This window comes from Bos taurus, chromosome 8 (genome assembly GCF_002263795.3).
Source record: "Bos taurus isolate L1 Dominette 01449 registration number 42190680 breed Hereford chromosome 8, ARS-UCD2.0, whole genome shotgun sequence".
Lineage (NCBI taxonomy): Eukaryota > Metazoa > Chordata > Mammalia > Artiodactyla > Bovidae > Bos > Bos taurus.
Window position 1 is genome coordinate 101311363 of NC_037335.1, and position 17251 is coordinate 101328613.

The 17251-nt window shown below is 38.7% G+C and overlaps 1 protein-coding gene across 1 annotated transcript in view; it reads left to right on the top strand.

Annotated features, from left to right (window-relative positions):
- The window catches only part of UGCG (UDP-glucose ceramide glucosyltransferase), a 36919-nt gene extending 28248 nt beyond the window's left edge, over positions 1-8671 (top strand). Inside the window, 5 exon segments of the mRNA NM_001076850.1 lie at positions 724-836; positions 4192-4370; positions 6739-6825; positions 7317-7506; positions 8312-8671. Of these exon segments, the coding sequence (NP_001070318.1) occupies positions 724-836; positions 4192-4370; positions 6739-6825; positions 7317-7506; positions 8312-8482 (740 nt within the window). The 3' untranslated portion in view covers positions 8483-8671.
- The last annotated feature ends 8580 nt before the right edge of the window (positions 8672-17251 follow it).

The following is a 17251-nucleotide window of genomic DNA, read 5'->3' on the forward strand; positions in this document are numbered from 1 at the left end:
TAAACACTTGAAGGAAATAAAAATGAAGTCATGTAAAATCATATGAGATTTTTGCTCTTTAAAAATGGGACAATGATTTGAATTTTATCAGCTTAAAATTTGAAAATTAGTAGTAAATGTGGCACTTCGACTTAATTAGATCATTACAGGACTAACAGTTCTTGGTCAGAGATTAGGTTCATTTTTCACATTTGCTGTCTTAAATTGTTTACTGTCATATATTTGTTATGTTTTCAGTGTACGAACCTCCATCAGGTATATTCTCATTCAGTTCTAATTAGCAGTTTTAAGAGAAAGAACATGTCCTGCTCTCAGAAAGAGGAGGCTCGTTTCCTATGAATGCGATGCAGGAGCCAGGATGAACACTAGGTCCTTGGACTTTTGCTCCTGTCCCTTTTCCACTAGGACACATTGTCCCTTACTCCAGTCTGGAGGTTCAGAAACAGGGACTGCTAACATTTCCAAGATACATCCCACCTCTGGTACATATTAGGCATTTAACAGCCTGCAAAGGTCCAGAATAAATTCCCTACCATATATTACCCTTTTTGAAATTTTCTATTCTACTCGGAAAAGTGATTGAGATTCATTTTATTAGACCTATATTCAAAGAAAACATTTATTAAGAATTTAGTAACACACAGAATATATTACATTCATGGGCATTTTACTAAAAGAAAAGTTTTTCCCCTCTCCCTCTGTACCTTTTCTTTTGCATCATAGTGATTCCAGACACACTCACGGACATGGTTAACCAAATGACGGAAAAAGTAGGGCTGGTTCACGGGCTGCCATATGTAGCAGACAGACAGGGCTTTGCTGCTACGTTAGAACAGGTAAGTACAATGCTTATAGATAATACGCTTGTTATCAGATCCCTAATCTCCCAGAAGCTTGAGGCTATGCTGAGAGCTGGGCTGAGGTGCCTGAAGTTAACTGTATTGTCTGCTTTAACCTGCTGAGTGAGCGCCTCAGGTGGCGCTGGTGGTAAAGAACCCGCCTGCCAGTGCAGGAGCCGTAAGAGATGCAGGTTCAATCCCTGGGTTGGAAAGATCCCCTGGAGAAGGGCATGGCCACCCGCTCCAGTATTCTTGCTTGGGGAATCCCATGAACAGAGGAGCCTGGCGGGTTACAGTCTATAGGGTTGCAGCGAGTTGGACACGACGGAAGTGACTTAGCACACACACAACCTGCTGAGTACTAGCAGCCTCAAGTTGAGAGTAGCTGTTTTCATTAGTGAAGAAATGCTCGGGGCCCCGGAATCCCTCCCGGCTGAACCTCCTGTGCTCTGGCAGGAGCAGATGTGCCCAGGAAACACCTCGTGGTCTTATTACCAGCTTAGCACAGTATATTCTTTTTCCTTGTGGTCCTTACTTTCAATTCTTGAGTTCAGTAACAGATTACTGACTTACATAAAAGTATGTGTTATATAGTTCTTTCAAAGATCCGGTCTGCAAAGAATGCATCTTAAGTATCATGAAGTATTTCAATATATACAAAAAAAGGAAAATTGCTCATGTGAATCATTGTAAAATCCACTTGATTTCCTTCTACAACAGATTTCTAAAAATTATCTGAACAACTCATGTTTTCCATTTTTACTCCACACCTTTTAACAATGTACAGACTTAACGTGTAGGAAACTGTAAGTTAGGAGGAAGTATAATGAGCAGAATAAATCAAAACGCAAACCACTCCCAGAACCCGACCAGTTAGAGGAAGTTTCTATTTTTAAAAATTAGTTTATTTTAGCATTAAGACTTTTTTTCTCTGTGTACTTTCTAAAAAGCAAAGTTGAGATTATACGAAAAATAATTTGTATCTTATTTTAGTTACTTCATAAACTGTTCCCCATATCATTAATATTATTTTATAAAAGTAATTTTTATTGGCTTGATCATAGTTTGTTATATAAGTGTATCCTATACTTCACCATTCCTGTACTGTTAAACATTAGGAGAAAAGACTTGTCTTAATGTTATAACAGAAGGGTATACAGTTTCAAGCTCCAAATATACCAACTTGAAGCATATCTGTATTTATATTCTTTTGAATTGCAGTCATCTGAGGGTAAAGGGTACAGTGTAGAAACTCACATTCAGCCTTCGGCAGTGTGAATCATACATGTATGCACACTCAGTTGCTTCCATTCTGTCCCATTCTTTTGTGACTCCGTGGACTATAGCCTGCTAGGCTCCTCTGTCCATGGGATTTTCCCGGCAAGAATACTGGAATGGGTTACTTACCACGCCCTCCTCCCAGGGATCTTCCTGACCCAGGGATCCAACCGAGTCTCCTGCATCTCCTGCACTGCAAACAGAGCTTACCACTGAGCCACTGGGGAAGCCCAGATACCACAATTTTTGTTGGGTAAAGAAACTCTAGGTAGTTACTTTAAAATTAGATCCTTTTTATTCTTATGCTCCATGTTATATTTTTGTTTTGGAAATATCCAACTTTATATGTATGTCAATAATAGATATCTCCAGATATACTCGCTCCCTTAGTTTAGGTTTAATCCCTAAAAGTCACCATTACTTAAAGTGAATGGAGGTAGGCCTGAGGAATTAGTCCAGTCTGTAAAGAAATCATGGGAGCCTTCATCACAGTGCCCGGTCCCACCTCATTCCTAAAACCTCACTTAGTAACTGCTTCAGGAATTAAGATAGGTGCTTTTAGTTTTAGAAGTTTGGTTCAGTTCTATCCCACAAATATTAGGGCTTCATTCCAGTCTGGGCATAGGTTAGGTAGGAAGAATCGCATTCTTAATCATCTGTGATGATTAGCTTATTCTGTGCCGTGTATCAGAGAAGGCAGTGGCACCCCACTCCAGTACTCTTGCCTGGAAAATCCCATGGACAGAGGAGCCTGGTAGGCTGCGTTCCATGGGGTCGCTAAGAGTCGGACCCGACTGAGCGACATCACTTTCACTTTTCACTTTCATGCATTGGAGAAGGAAATCGCAACCCACTCCAGTGTTCTTGCCTGGAGAATCCCAGGGACAGAGGAGCCTGGTGGGCTGCCGTCTATGGGGTTGCAGAGTCGGACACGACTGAAGTGACTTGCAGCAGTAGCAGCATGTCATGTATGTGATTTCTGCCATTAAGAAAGATCACTTCTCTCCATTTCAAGGTGCTATTGCCCTTCACATCTGTGAGTTCTACATCTGTGGCTTCAACCAATTATAGCCTCAAAGTATTTGAAAAAAAAGTTACAAAAGCAAAATGTGAATTTGCCTTGAGCCAGCAACTATTTACATAGCATTTACATTGTATTAGGTATGGTAAGTAATCTGACAGGTGTAGATAATACACAAAAAGTATTGGTGGATTTTTGGTCCAGGACTTCTAGAACTAATCACCCTAGGATACAGAGGTGACTAAGTAGAAAAGGCAACATATTTAAGATATAAATAATAAATAGGTTTTATATCTGGTAAGTTGGGTAAGTTTGGATGACCATTTTATTCTACCATTAGTTTAGCAGTTTGCATTTGTGATGACTCCAAAGCACATTATCAAAGGCGCAGTAAAATGGGAGACAGACTATTAGTGTCCACGCTGTTTATGAAAAATACACTGAAAATGGGGAATTTGAGCTTAGTGACTTGGGCAGGAAACAGCTAACTACAAAAATATACAGGAAGAGGAATTAAGAAATAGGATTGTTCTTTTGGTTGATGGACCTGTGAGTGTTGGGTGTGTATTGCCACATGCATACATATACACATACACAGATGTACATGTACCTATGTATGTAGATGTGTGTATATTTATGTGAACAGTATGAAAAGAGGACACATTAAACATTAATATCGTGTATCAGTAAGTGATATTTTCACCTCTCTTATTTAAATCCAAATTGTTTGACTTAAATAAATCTTTAAATCTTGGAGTTTTAGGAAAGACAGTATTTATTTGAGAATAAAGTATACTTTTCCCTCCAAGAAGTACATACTACTTCTTTGTAAAAGTGATAATAACAAGAGTAGTCAATCAAATTAGAAATTACTGACTGCTTGCTATATGTAAACATTATTTTGTACCACTGTTTATTCAGGTAGTTTATGTAAGAATAATAGACTGTCCACCCAATCATTCTTAAGTTCATTAGGAAAAGGAATTTATAAACATCATACTTCTAACATAAACTTCTAATTGTACACGTATATTTTTGGTTTTGTCTTGGCAGGTGTATTTTGGAACCTCTCATCCAAGGTCCTATATCTCTGCCAATGTCACTGGTTTCAAATGTGTGACAGGAATGTCTTGTTTAATGAGAAAGGATGTGTTAGATCAAGCAGGAGGGCTTATAGCTTTTGCTCAGTATATTGCTGAAGATTACTTTATGGCCAAAGCAATAGCTGACCGGTAAGAAAACTAAATTAAATTAGGTTGTTGTATTTTTTATTTCCAAACTTCTGTTGGCTTTTTCTGTTTGTTAAACCCATGGATTAAGCGCTATTTTATTTTCTGCTAGTAAGTACAAAATAGTTTAATACTTTGTATTCCTACTAATGTAATATAATTCCTACTAATTATTCAGGTACACACTAATGAAGCAAATAAATGTTCTAATTTCTCTACATTCTTCAAATTAATCTGGTTTCAAAACAGTATGGAATTTACTTAAAAAACTAAAAATAGAGTTATTATATGATCCTGCAGTCTCACTCCTGGGTATATTTCTGAAGAAAAGTCTTAATCTGAAATAGATTCACCCCAGTGTTCATAGCAGCAGTATTTGCAATAGTCAAGACATGGAAGCAACTCACATGCCTATCGACAGATGAATGGATGAAGATGTGATCTGAATATATAATGGAATATTACTCAGTCATAAAAAAGAATGAAATACTGTCTTTTGCAGCAACATGGACGGACCTAAAGGTTATCATATTGAGTGAAGTAAGTCAGACAGAGAAAGACAAATATCAAACTCACAGACATAGAAAACAAACTTAATGTTTACCAAAGGGGATAGTGGAGGACAGGAGGAGGAGATAAATTAGGAGTTTGGGGTTAACATATATACACTACTGTATATAAAATAAGGGACTTCCTGGTGGCTCAGTGGTAAAGAATCTGCCTGCAATGCAGATATGATCCCTGGTAGGAAAGATCCACTGGAGAAGGAAATGGCAACCCATTCCAATATTCTTCCCTGGGAAATCCCATGGACAGAGAACACTGGTGGGCTACAGTCCATGGAGCCACATGAATCGAACAAGACCTGGTGACTAAACCACCACCATCATTTATAAAACAAGTAAACAAAGACCTACTGTATAGCACAATATATATAGTAAGATTTTATGGGAAAACCAACCCAGCAAATACTGAATCACTTTGCTGTACACTTGAAAACTACAATTGTAAATTAACTGTACTTCAATTTAAAAAATAAATACATTTAAACTCTTAAAAAATTTATGTGATGTGAAGTGGTTAAATTGAAGCTTCTCTGTAACTGTAAATTTTCATTATTATGAATGTAAATGTTTATGTGTTTTAGAAGAATTAAAAGTATCAGTGCAGTCATAAAGCCAATAGGTGAAAATTTAAAGAATGAGATTTCAAATTTTGAAATTTCTCAGTAGATTATTTGATACTTTGCTAAGACGCTACCTAATGATTTACGATTGGCTTAATCACACTTTTCTATCACAAAATGACCCTCATTTGCTTTTTTTAAGGGGGTTGTTTCCTTGTGTGATAATTTACTGAAGGTATGATCTTAAAAGTTGAAGTATGTTTTCGACCTTATCTTCTGGTGGTGTTAGTATGGTCCGTGGTTTCGTATTGTTTCTCATGAGATATGAAATGCCACTCTTGGTTCATATTTCTTCTTGAATATTCACATACATATCCCCCACTACTCCTTTTTTTGGTTAATAGTGTTCAGAGACTGTTAAATACAGGCCCCACTCCATTTAGTACTTTCAGAATGTCTGTATTTTAAGTTTATCAAACTGTGAACTGAGGGGTTGTAATTCCTTCTAGTTCTTAGGTGGTACTGTCATGGGCTTCTGTAATGACTGAAATGTGCTTAAGTATGATACACTCTATGTAGGGTGCTATCCTGGGACGAGGCTCACCCTAAACACTCGCAGTTGCTCACTTTAAAAGAAAAAAAGAAAAGAAAAGCTGATTTACAGTATTATAAAGTTTTAGATGTACAACATAGTGATTCAGTATTTTTATATATTATACTCCATTTAAAGTTATAGCAAAATTATGACTATTTCCCTGTTCTATACAATATACCCTTGTTGCCTATTTATTTTATACATAGTAGTCTGTATATCTTCATCCTTTTCCTCTATCTTGCCCCTCCCTCCTTCCCTCTCCCCACTGGTAACCAGTAGTTCTCTAACTCTGTGAGTCTCTTTTTGGTTTAGTCCCTCATTTATTTTTTAAATTCCACATATAAGCGGTAACAGAATATTTATCTTTCGATGTCTCACTTATTTCACTAAGCATAATTCCCTCTATGTCCATCCACATTGTTGTAAATGACAGGATTTCATTCTTTTTCATGGCTAAGCAATATTCCATTGTATGTATGGACTACATCTTCTTTATCCATTCATCTGTTGATTGACAGGTTGCTTCCATATCTTGGCTACTGTAAATAAAGCTGCTTACTCTTTACAGTAATGAATAAATACATAACCTGTCATCCTTGCACATATGTGTTCATGATCATAGCTCATTTTATAACTGTCTTAATTTTCAGAGGTTGGAGGTTTGCAATGTCCACTCAAGTTGCAATGCAAAACTCTGGCTCATATTCAATTTCTCAATTTCAATCCAGAATGATCAGGTAAGTCAGCTGGGTTTCTTCTTTTTATACTTTATTAAAAGAAAAAGGGAATGGGGAGTATATTTTTACATGGTCTTAACTTGGTTTAAAAAAAAAAAAACAAAAAGTCAGATTTTGTTTTCTTCCAGAAAAGAGAAGTTAACTTCTTCATTAAAATAAAGTTAATGTCTCAGTATATTTTCTTTCCATTGTAAGCTTTCAAAAAACAGATGTTGAGACTTTGGGGTTTTTTATGCTGACCTCTATTTTCTAACTTTTTTACCCCTGGAATTTTATGATCTTTACTCATCAGAATATAGGCCATGCAAATAAATTTATAGACATTTTTCTTTGAAACACTAAATAAAAATAGAAAAGAGATTCATTAAATACTCTTTAAAGCTTATGTAAAAGGCCTTTAATGGGATATAATGTTGATCATTTTGAGAAAAATTGATTAGTCTTGTAATCAGGCTGTTGTTTAAAGAAAATCCTTTTTTTTTTTTCCCAAGGTGGACCAAATTGCGAATTAACATGCTTCCTGCTACAATAATTTGCGAGCCAATTTCAGAATGCTTTGTTGCCAGTTTAATTATTGGATGGGCAGCCCACCATGTATTCAGATGGGATATTATGGTATTTTTCATGTGTCATTGCCTGGCATGGTTTATATTTGACTACATTCAACTCAGGGGTGTCCAGGTATGTGGATAGGTGTGCAAAGGTTGGAGGTCATTTGGTGGAACTAAAATAGTTTTGATTTAGAAAAAGTTGAAAATATGTCTGAGCCATTTTTAGCCCCCCAGTGAAGATGAAAATCAAATTAAGCATTAGTTTCCTTAGTGGAATGTGGACACAAAATGGAACTTGATTTTCAACTTTCAGCTGGTTATACAGTCACTTTTATTAAGACTCCAAAAAAAATGATGTTAAAGCAAATTGACAAGTCTTCAAACTTAAAATATGTTAGGATAGCAGTTTATTTTAATACTGCTTCTATTCCTAATGAACATTTTTCTTAACCAATATAACACGACTGTTACATTATCTAAAGAAACAAATTGGTGTTTTTTAGATAGTTTTTATTTATTTATTTTATATTTGGCTGTGCTGGGTCTTGCTGCGTGGGGTTTTCTGTAGTTGTGGCAAGCAGGGGCTGCTCTCTAATTGTGGTGCGTGGGTTTCTCATTGCAGTACCGTCTCTTGTTGTGGAACACGGGTTTCAGGGTATACAGGCTTCAGCAGTTGCGGTTCCCGGGCTCTAGAGCACAGGCTCAGTAGCTGTGGCACACGGGCTTAATCGCTCCACAGCATGTGGGATCCCCCCAGAATAAGGAGTCGAACCCACGTCTCCTGCACTGGCAGGCAGAGTCTTTACCACTGAGCCAACCAGGGAAGCCCCAAACTTGATTTTATGTGATGTATTCAATAGAGTTAAATGGAAGTACCTCACTTGTTAGCTGAGTCTGTAATCAAGCAGTGAATTATTTACGTTTCTACTTCCCAGGGCGGAACACTGTGTTTTTCAAAGCTTGATTATGCAGTAGCCTGGTTCATCCGTGAATCCATGACAATATACATTTTTTTGTCGGCATTATGGGACCCAACGATAAGCTGGAGAACTGGTCGCTACAGACTGCGCTGTGGAGGCACAGCTGAGGAAATTCTAGATGTATAACTACAGCTTTGTGACTGTACATAAAGGAAAAAAGAGAAGTATTATAAATTATCTTTATATAAATACTTTAAAAAAATCTACCTTCAGTAGTTTTATCACATGTATGTTTTGGTATCTGTTCTTTAATTTATTTTTGCATGGCGCTTGCATCTGTGAAAAGAAAAAAAAAGGAAGAAAAAAAAAAAAAAACACATCTGTAGTCTTGGCCAAACGGTTATATTTTATTTTGTGGAAGTAGAGAATCAAGAGAATTGGTTCTAGGAACCTGGGTTCGGTTTTTGTTGTTGTCATTTATTTTTTAAAAGTATATAAATAAATCTATATATAAATGAATGTTCTGCAACAAACACTATGACAGTATCCTTCAGTAGAGAAAGTTTCTTCCTGGTGAGTACACTCTTTTAGAACATGTGTGAGATGGCAGCAGCTTTGCTGGGGTGCTTAGAAGAGACGAAAAGGGGTAATCCCTCTTCATGTCTAAAGCGAAAGGTATTACGCAGTGAAGCGCCCGCAACGAGGTACTAACTGAGAAACTTTTTCATGCTTCATGCCTACCTCTTGTAGTCGTTGCAGAGCAAATATAAATTGTAATACAATAGCTAGGCCTTGCAAAAACAAACGGAAAAAAACTTTAAAAGTAATAATAACAAGAGAGCTGGAGTCTAGTATTTATATTGAATCTGTGAGAAATATTTTTTCGGTCTCACCGCAATGAACCAAAAGTGGTTGAGTTTGGTTTTTAATTGTAGCCATGTCTCGAAGGCATCTTTTTGACCAACTCTTGTTGGTTCTGTCTTGAACCATTGTTAATCACTGTGCTGGTGAATCTTTCCTTCCCTGCTCCTCACCTGACCCGCCCCGTCTTTCCTTAACTTTGTGTCGGGGGTGGGGGGAGGGGGGTTTGTTTTAGTGTGAGTGGATGTTTTGATAGTTGTGAGGAAAAATGCATTTCAGACACATTTCACACATGAGCTATTTTCTTACACAGTCTGTCTTATTGTTGAAAAGAATGTAATTTCATGATACAGGTATTTAATATCTTTTTTAAGTAAATATTCTAGCCATCAAGAAATAAATTGCAGTAGAGTATTAAGAGGGGACAGAATGAGTTTTACTCTTAAAATTAATCAGTATCAAACTAAGTCTACTGTGTGTGTGTTTTTTTTTTTTTTTTATTCCTGTTAGTCTAGTCTTATTTAAATTGGATTTTTGTATTCCAGTTTGTATGACAAATAGACTAGAACAATTCCGGTTGTAAATGCATGCTCTGTTTCACTGTTCTCTCCCCTTCATGCCACTAAACTCGCTTGTCAGGTTGTGCTTAACTTGTGGTGAACTGGACTTGTTTTTGTTTTTTTTTTTTTTAAAAAGGTGAAAATGTAAGGGACAGTGCATAAGCCTTTCTCTCTTTTTTTATTGTAGTGGAATTTTTTTGCTTTTTCTTCAGGAATGGATGGCATGTTGTCCGTATGAATGCCTGCTACGGGGCTGACACTGGCAATATGGCAGCTTCAAACTCTTTTTTTCCTGCAGTTTCCATGTCAGAGCATAATGTGTCACTTATTAGCAATAACTACATATTTATATGAATACTTTTTCACTTCACTGAGCCAGTTTCCTTTAATTGTGTCATGAGTATATACATGGTTTAAACTGCAGTGTATCGATAAACCTGTATATACTGTGCGTACACATTATATGCAAGCTTTCTCTGGGCCAAACTGCTTCATTCTTTTTTTTGCCTTATGATGAATTTGTTTGAAGGGCATTTTCTTCATGAACAAAGGCTTTGATGCATATTCCTATCTATGTGAAATGGGGGGGTAGTATTGTTCCCTGAGGGAAGTTGCACAGTGCAAACCAGTCTAGTTGTGACCCACTCTGTTTATTTAAGTCGTTGTCATACAAGCTGAATTTTGCTGACCATGTTTGTGATTTGTTGGTTTTGTTTAATGAAGTTTGGTTGATGCCATCTTTTGCACTGCTGAAATGAAATCTTGCTTATTCCTTAGTTTTTCGCTGATCTCAGTATGGGCAGTGTAACAGCAAAACCAAAATGGCTGGACAAACTTCTTGTGTTTGTAAATATTGAAAAAATGACTGTTCTGTATATGTGTTTTTTATGTGATAGTGGAGTATTTCCTTCCAATGAAGTTTCACTTAAGCAGACAGAGCGATTGTTTGTTTATTAGCAAGTTTGAAGTGATGATAAAATGATAAGAAATTATATACATGTTGAAGAAAGCATCACAGCAGAACTGTAGGAGTCCAAATTTAATGAACTGTCTAAAAAAAAAGTGTCTATAATATACCATGTTTATTATTTAAAATCACTGTCTTAAGTTTTTCAAAAAATAAAAAATTTGAATACAATCAAAACATTAGCAATAATGTATTTTTGTCTCGTGTCTTTTATATTTTTATAAATAACATGTTCTACCATTCACAGCAGAATTTTTCAAAGAAAATTTACCTGTGCTACAGATGAGATGAGAGAGAGTGAAAGTTGCTCAGTAGTGTCCAACTCTTTGTGACCCCATGGACTGTACAGTCCATGGAAATCTCCAGGCCAGAATACCAGAGTGGGTAGCCTTTCCCTTCTCCAGGGGATCTTTCCGACCCAGGAATTGAACTGGGATCTCCTACGTTGCAGGTGGATTCTTTACCAACTGAGCTATCAGGCAGTCGGGGTTTCTGTATTGGCCTAATGTTAAAATCACCTAAAGAATCTTTTTTAAAGACTACAGATGCCTGGGCCCTGCCTCTGAAGTCTGGTTTAATTATTCTGGGTGAAGCCTGAGCACTGCTCTTTGCTCTGTGCAGGCAGATTTGAGAATTCCTGGCCCATTAAAACATTTAGAAAATACTCGGTGGTCCTTGAGTCTCTTCTCACCTGCACTTACAACCTGATCTCAGCCTTTGAGATCTTACCACCCAATGGCTAGGAGAGGTAGATCCAGGCAAATGAATGGAGTGGCTTTGCTGCTGGAGACCTCAGAGAGAAATAGACTACGTGCCACCCCGCACACTATCCATAACCAGGCTCCTCCCGAGCTTGGAGGCATCCCTGGGCCTGTTTTACCACCAGCCCTCAGAGAAGAATGCTTTTAACTGGAGAGCCAATCCCAAGGCAGAAAGACTGTAGAAGGGGTTTGGCTGTGACCTGCCAGAGGCCCCACACCTAACACCTTGACCCAGTCAACAAGCTCATTCCTCTTGGTCTGTAAAGTAGACTCCTAATTCTAATGTTTCAGAAATGATCAACAAAATTTGTGTGTAGGTCTTAGAGTTTTTATAGCTAGGCAAACTTTGAAGAGCCCTTGCCCTTATTTTAGAGTAAAAAGCTGAGACGTCCACTGTGAAAGCTATGATCACAGGGGGTTAGATATACAGTTGTTGGCAGAACTGGGAGTGGCCCCACCTACGTCTTTCAGGTCCCTTTAGTAGATCCTGTTGTTTAAAGTTCTGCCTACAAAGCTTTAAAACTCATTGTATAAACCTTAAATTAAAAAAAAAAAATCTGTTAACTTCAATAACCATCCATATTGCAACTCTTAAGTTGTTCTAGAGAACTAAACTCAAACCTGCCAAACAACAATATAATTATAAAGCTAGTTTAAATGCTTTACATGTATCATTTGATAGAAGAGATTACTACATACCACAGAACTATGTTCGTGTACATGAAAATAGACATTTCCCTCTCATGTTTATTAGGGTATAATGTTTGGATTATTTATTCTTTTCAAGTTATAGTTCATGACTAAACTTCTTTTGGTTGGAAGGGAGACCAACATTACAAAATGGTGGGCAATTATCTGTGCAGAACTGCAGGGAATGCATTTGAGTAATTTGTCTTAAAAATACGAACCTCTGTGAGATAGCTTAGAATCACTAGCTCCACATTTTTTTTAAACAAATAAAAATATGTAACTGTGTGCTAAATTGCTTCAGTCGTGTCCAACTCTTTGTGACCCTATGAACTGTAGCCCGCCAGGCTCCTCTGTCCATGGGTTTCTCCAGGCATCCCATGCGTTGCCATGCTCTCCTCCAGGGGATCTTCCTGACCCAGGGATGGAACCCATGTCTCTTATGTCTACTGCATTGGTAGGTGGGTTCTTTGCCACTAGTGCCAGCTGGGAAGCCTGTATATAACTTTGTTTCTTAAGCAGCTAGTTGCCTAAGAACCAGAATGTGCTAAACACTTTGCACAACCCTGCCCTGTCCCGGGAAAGGTTGCCAGAGACTCTGGGTGGCTCCATGGACTTTGTTGTTTGGTCTATTAGTCATGAAGACATCTGTGCTAACACTATGGACTTGTAATGAAACAATATAAGGATATCATTTCTTATACCAGGACTGAAAGTATCTGTTAATGCCCTCCCCTGCTGCCTCCACAGCTCCCATTTTGACCTTGTTTTTGCTGTTTTCCTTACCCTTGACATCAACCCTGGGACTTGTGTCATCTTCCAACACCTGACCAATACCAGGCCAGTGGAAGGAACACAGGCAGGAGGTTAGAGAATTCCGCAGACCATTGATGGGCTGCTGTGGAGCGCGGAGGCTTCCCAGGTGGCCCAGTGGTAAAGAATCCGCCTGACAGGGCAAGGGACACAGGGTCGATCCTGGGTCGGGAAGCTCTCCTAGAGTAGGAAATGGCAACCCACTCCAGTATTCTTACTGGGAAAATTTGCATGGACAGAGGAGCCTGGCAGGCTACATTCCAGGGGGTTGCAAAGCATGGCAAGGAGTGAGTTTGGAAGTGGAGACTTGGGGTCATTTCCATAGAGATGATAGCTGAGAACCACTGAAAGCAATAACCAAAGACAGTGTCAACGGACAAGAACTAAGGACAGGATCCTGGTCGCCTATTTAGACATTCAGTGGGAGAAAAGCCCCCAGGAAAAGAGGTTGCCAATGTGGCAGACAGCCTTTTGGTAGCTATGGAGTTTGAGGCAGTTACCTTTCTGAATCTATGTTTGTTAACCATGTGAAATGGGGAGGTAATTATATATATATATATATATATATGTATATGTATATGTATATGTATATGTATATATGCTGCTAAGTCGCTTCAGTCGTGTCCGACTCTGTGCGACCCCATAGACGGCAGCCCACCAAGCTCCCCCATCCCTGGGATTCTCCAGGCAAGAACACTAGAGTGGGTTGCCATTTCCTTCTCCAATGCGTGAAAGTGAAAAGTGAAAGTGAAGCCGCTCAGTCATGTCTGACTCTTATCGACCCCATGGACTGCAGCCCACCAGGCTCTTCCATCCATGGGATTTTCCAGGCAAGAGTACTGGAGTGGGTTGCCATTGCCTTCTCCATATATATATATATATATATATATATATATATATATATATATATATATGTATATGTATATATATATGTATGTGTGTATATATATATACACATACAGTGATGGCTAGTTCCTCTCTCCTTTCAAAGAAGAAAAGTAGTGCAAGGAATATCACAGGTGCCTTAGATTTCAAGAAGAAAATAGTGGGGTCATGGACAAAAAGGAATGAAGGCTGGTGAGTTCAGGAGCAGACATACTTCCTGCAGTGTCAGCATGTGAGAACAGCAAGGAGATCAAACCAGTCAATCCTAAAGGAAATCAACCCTGAATATTCACTGGAAGGACTGACACTGAAGCTGAAGCTCCAGTTCATTGGCCACCTGATGTGAAGAGTCAACTCATTACCCCTGATGCTGGGAAAGATTGAAGGCAGGAGGAGAAGAGGGTGACAGGATGAAATGGTTGGATGGCATCACCAACTCAGTGGACATGAGTTTGAGCAAACTCGGGGAGATAGTGAAGGACAGAGGAGCCTGGCATGCTGCAGTCCACGGGGTCGCAAAGAGTCAGGCACGACTTAGCAACTGAACAACAATGTGAGAACTTAACTTCTTTATGGATGGTCTGTCTTGTTTTACATTGTATTTCCTTCAGGGAAAGAGAAAAGGGAGAGGTGTCCTGATAGAGCTAGAAATGGCTCCTGACCCTGAGAGTAACAAAGTTTTAAGAATGGCTGCTCTGGGAATTCTCTAGCTGTCCAGTGTTTAGAACTCTGCTTTCATTGTTGTGGGACCGGGCTCAATCTCTGGTTGGGTTGGGGAACTCAGGTTCCTCAAGCTGCGCAGCAGGGCCAGAACCCCCCCAAAAATGAGTGGCTGGCTGCTCCTCACATTCAATAGAGTGGAAAGAACCAAAATCAGATTATTAGGACTTAAGGAGCGTGCCAGGAATTAATGAAAGTTTCGACTACAGATACTTGGAAATTGCAACAGTGATGCATTTTTCATCCAAGGTCCCAGTAATCCTAGGCTAAAAAGAATTCTGACTTGAATTCCTTACACAGGCAATGAAGCATCCCTTCCAATCTTCCAGCCCGGTGACTATTTGAGACGGTTCACTTAATTTGAGGCAGTACAGATGCTGTCTATACCATGATCAGCATTCAACAAACATTTTTGACTTCCCAGCTCTGCCCATCTGCCCCTAGTCTGCACCTTTTAATTTTGCTCTTATTTTGCTTTTTATTTTTCTCCTTGTTTTGCTCTCTGCTCTGTTTCTATATTAACCTACAGCTTAACCTCTCACTGACTTAGGCTTCTCTTTCTGACCCCATGTTCCTCAGCATCACTCAAGAGTCCTTCCTTTTTTCACTTCATCCCACCTTCTCTCCCACCACCCCACCTCCACCCCTGTTCTTCAAATTGAGCCAGTACTTCCTTTTTCTCATGCTGTTTCTGTGGTCTGAAAGTTCCTCTCTCTCCCTCCAACTTCATTTTCTCTATTAGGATCCTCTGCCCTTTAACCCTCAACTTGCATTCAGTCCACCACCTCTCCAGAGCGCTGTGTGCTCACATTATTGTCTGTTATGTTTGGTCGGGCATTTAATTTTGTGTCCTTGAGTTATTTCCAGCGTTTTAATGACCTGAACTTGGCATGTCTTCCTAGTCATTTTTGTGTCCATTTCTCTCTCACCTTCCCTTCCCTCCAGTACTTTCACAAATGGTTCTCATTGGTAATGGAGGAGAAACTCCTTAATACTAGTTCAAATATCACTTAACATCTTTTCACCTGCTTGTGCTAGCAGTGCATTTGCTGTTTCCTCCCCGCCCCTTCTGCTTGACAAAAGGATTTCTCTGCATGGGAGTAAAACACTAAAATTTTGTTTCACTCTTCTGGAATTGTCTAGTTCTGTTTTCTTGTTTTGTTTTTATTTGGTTTTAAATTTGAGAAGCCAGTGGTTATTGGAAGAAATCAGAGGTGACCGTGTCACCAACACCCCATAAGCCTATTGGTTCTTGTGTTTTCAGTTTTTTTAAGGTAACATTGCTTTTCAAATTATAAAAATAGTACACATTTACTATAGAAGAATGGATGCATAGGTAAATAAAAGCTCTCCTAGATATACACCCAAGGGAATTGAAAACAAGGAGTCTATGTGCCCACAAAAAACTTGAACATGAATATTCATAGCAACATTGTTCATAATAACCAAAAAGTGGACAACAACCCAAATGTCCATCACCTGACACATGGATAAACAAAATTTAATATATCCATACCATAGAATAGTATTCAGTCCCCAAAAGGAATGAAGTACTGATACATGCCACAACACAACCTTGGAAACTTTATGCTACATAGAACAAGTTAGATACAAAAGGGTACATAGTATATGACTCCATCTGTATGAAATGTCCAGAGTCAGCAAATCTGTGGGGACAGGAAGTAGATCAGTAGCTGCCAGGGGCGGGAGGATGGTAGGAAAGAGGAGTGACTCCAGCAGATACAGGGTTTCTCTTTGAAGTGGTGGAAATATTTTGCAGTTAGATAGTGGTGAACAGTCACACAACGTTGTGAATATACTTACACACACACACACACACACAACACCTCTGAATGGCACACTTTAAAAGGCAAACTTTATGGTATGGGAATTACATCTCAATTTTTTAAATAAAGAAAAAATAAAAAAATGTTAATGCATAATTTCTTTCCAGTTTCGTTCTGACACATACTGCTGAAATGTTTCAAGAGAGGAGGTTTGTAACTGCTCATTACTTGGCATGGTGGCTAGAACTCAGAATTGCCTTTTTGTAAATTGTTTTAAATTTGACAGATGAAAGTATTGTAGATTTTGTATAAGCAATACTCTCATTGCTCATAGATTTTTTAAATGACTGATTGAGGTTGAGCGTTTTTGTATGTGTGATTTTTAGTCACTGAAGTTTCTTCCATTTCTGTTTTGGGGGCTGTGCTGGGCCTCTGTTGCTGCACGGGCTTTCCTGCAGTTGTGGTGTGAGGGCTTCTCGTTGTGCTTGTTTCCCTTGTTGTGGGGTACAGGCTCTAGGACACTTGGGCTTCAGTAATTGCGGCTTCTGGGCACTAGAGCACAGGATCAATACTTGTGGCGCACAAGCTTAGTTGCTTCACAATATGTAGGATCTTCCCAGACCAGGGATTGAACTCATGTCTCCTGCATTAGCATGTGGATTCTTTACCACTGAGCCACCAGGGAAGCCCGTCTTCCATTTCTTAGTCTTATTTACATGAGAGTCTTAAGGCTTTCTTATTGTTTATTGCACACCTTTTTTTTTTTTTTTTAACCTTTTAAACAATATAAAATAATTTGCAAGGCCAACCGGAACACACTGTTAAAATCTTGCCTTTAGGATATTTCCCAAGGAAAGATGGGGTAGGCATGGAAATAATTGATTAGCATATGCGTAACTAATCACTCCTCTTTT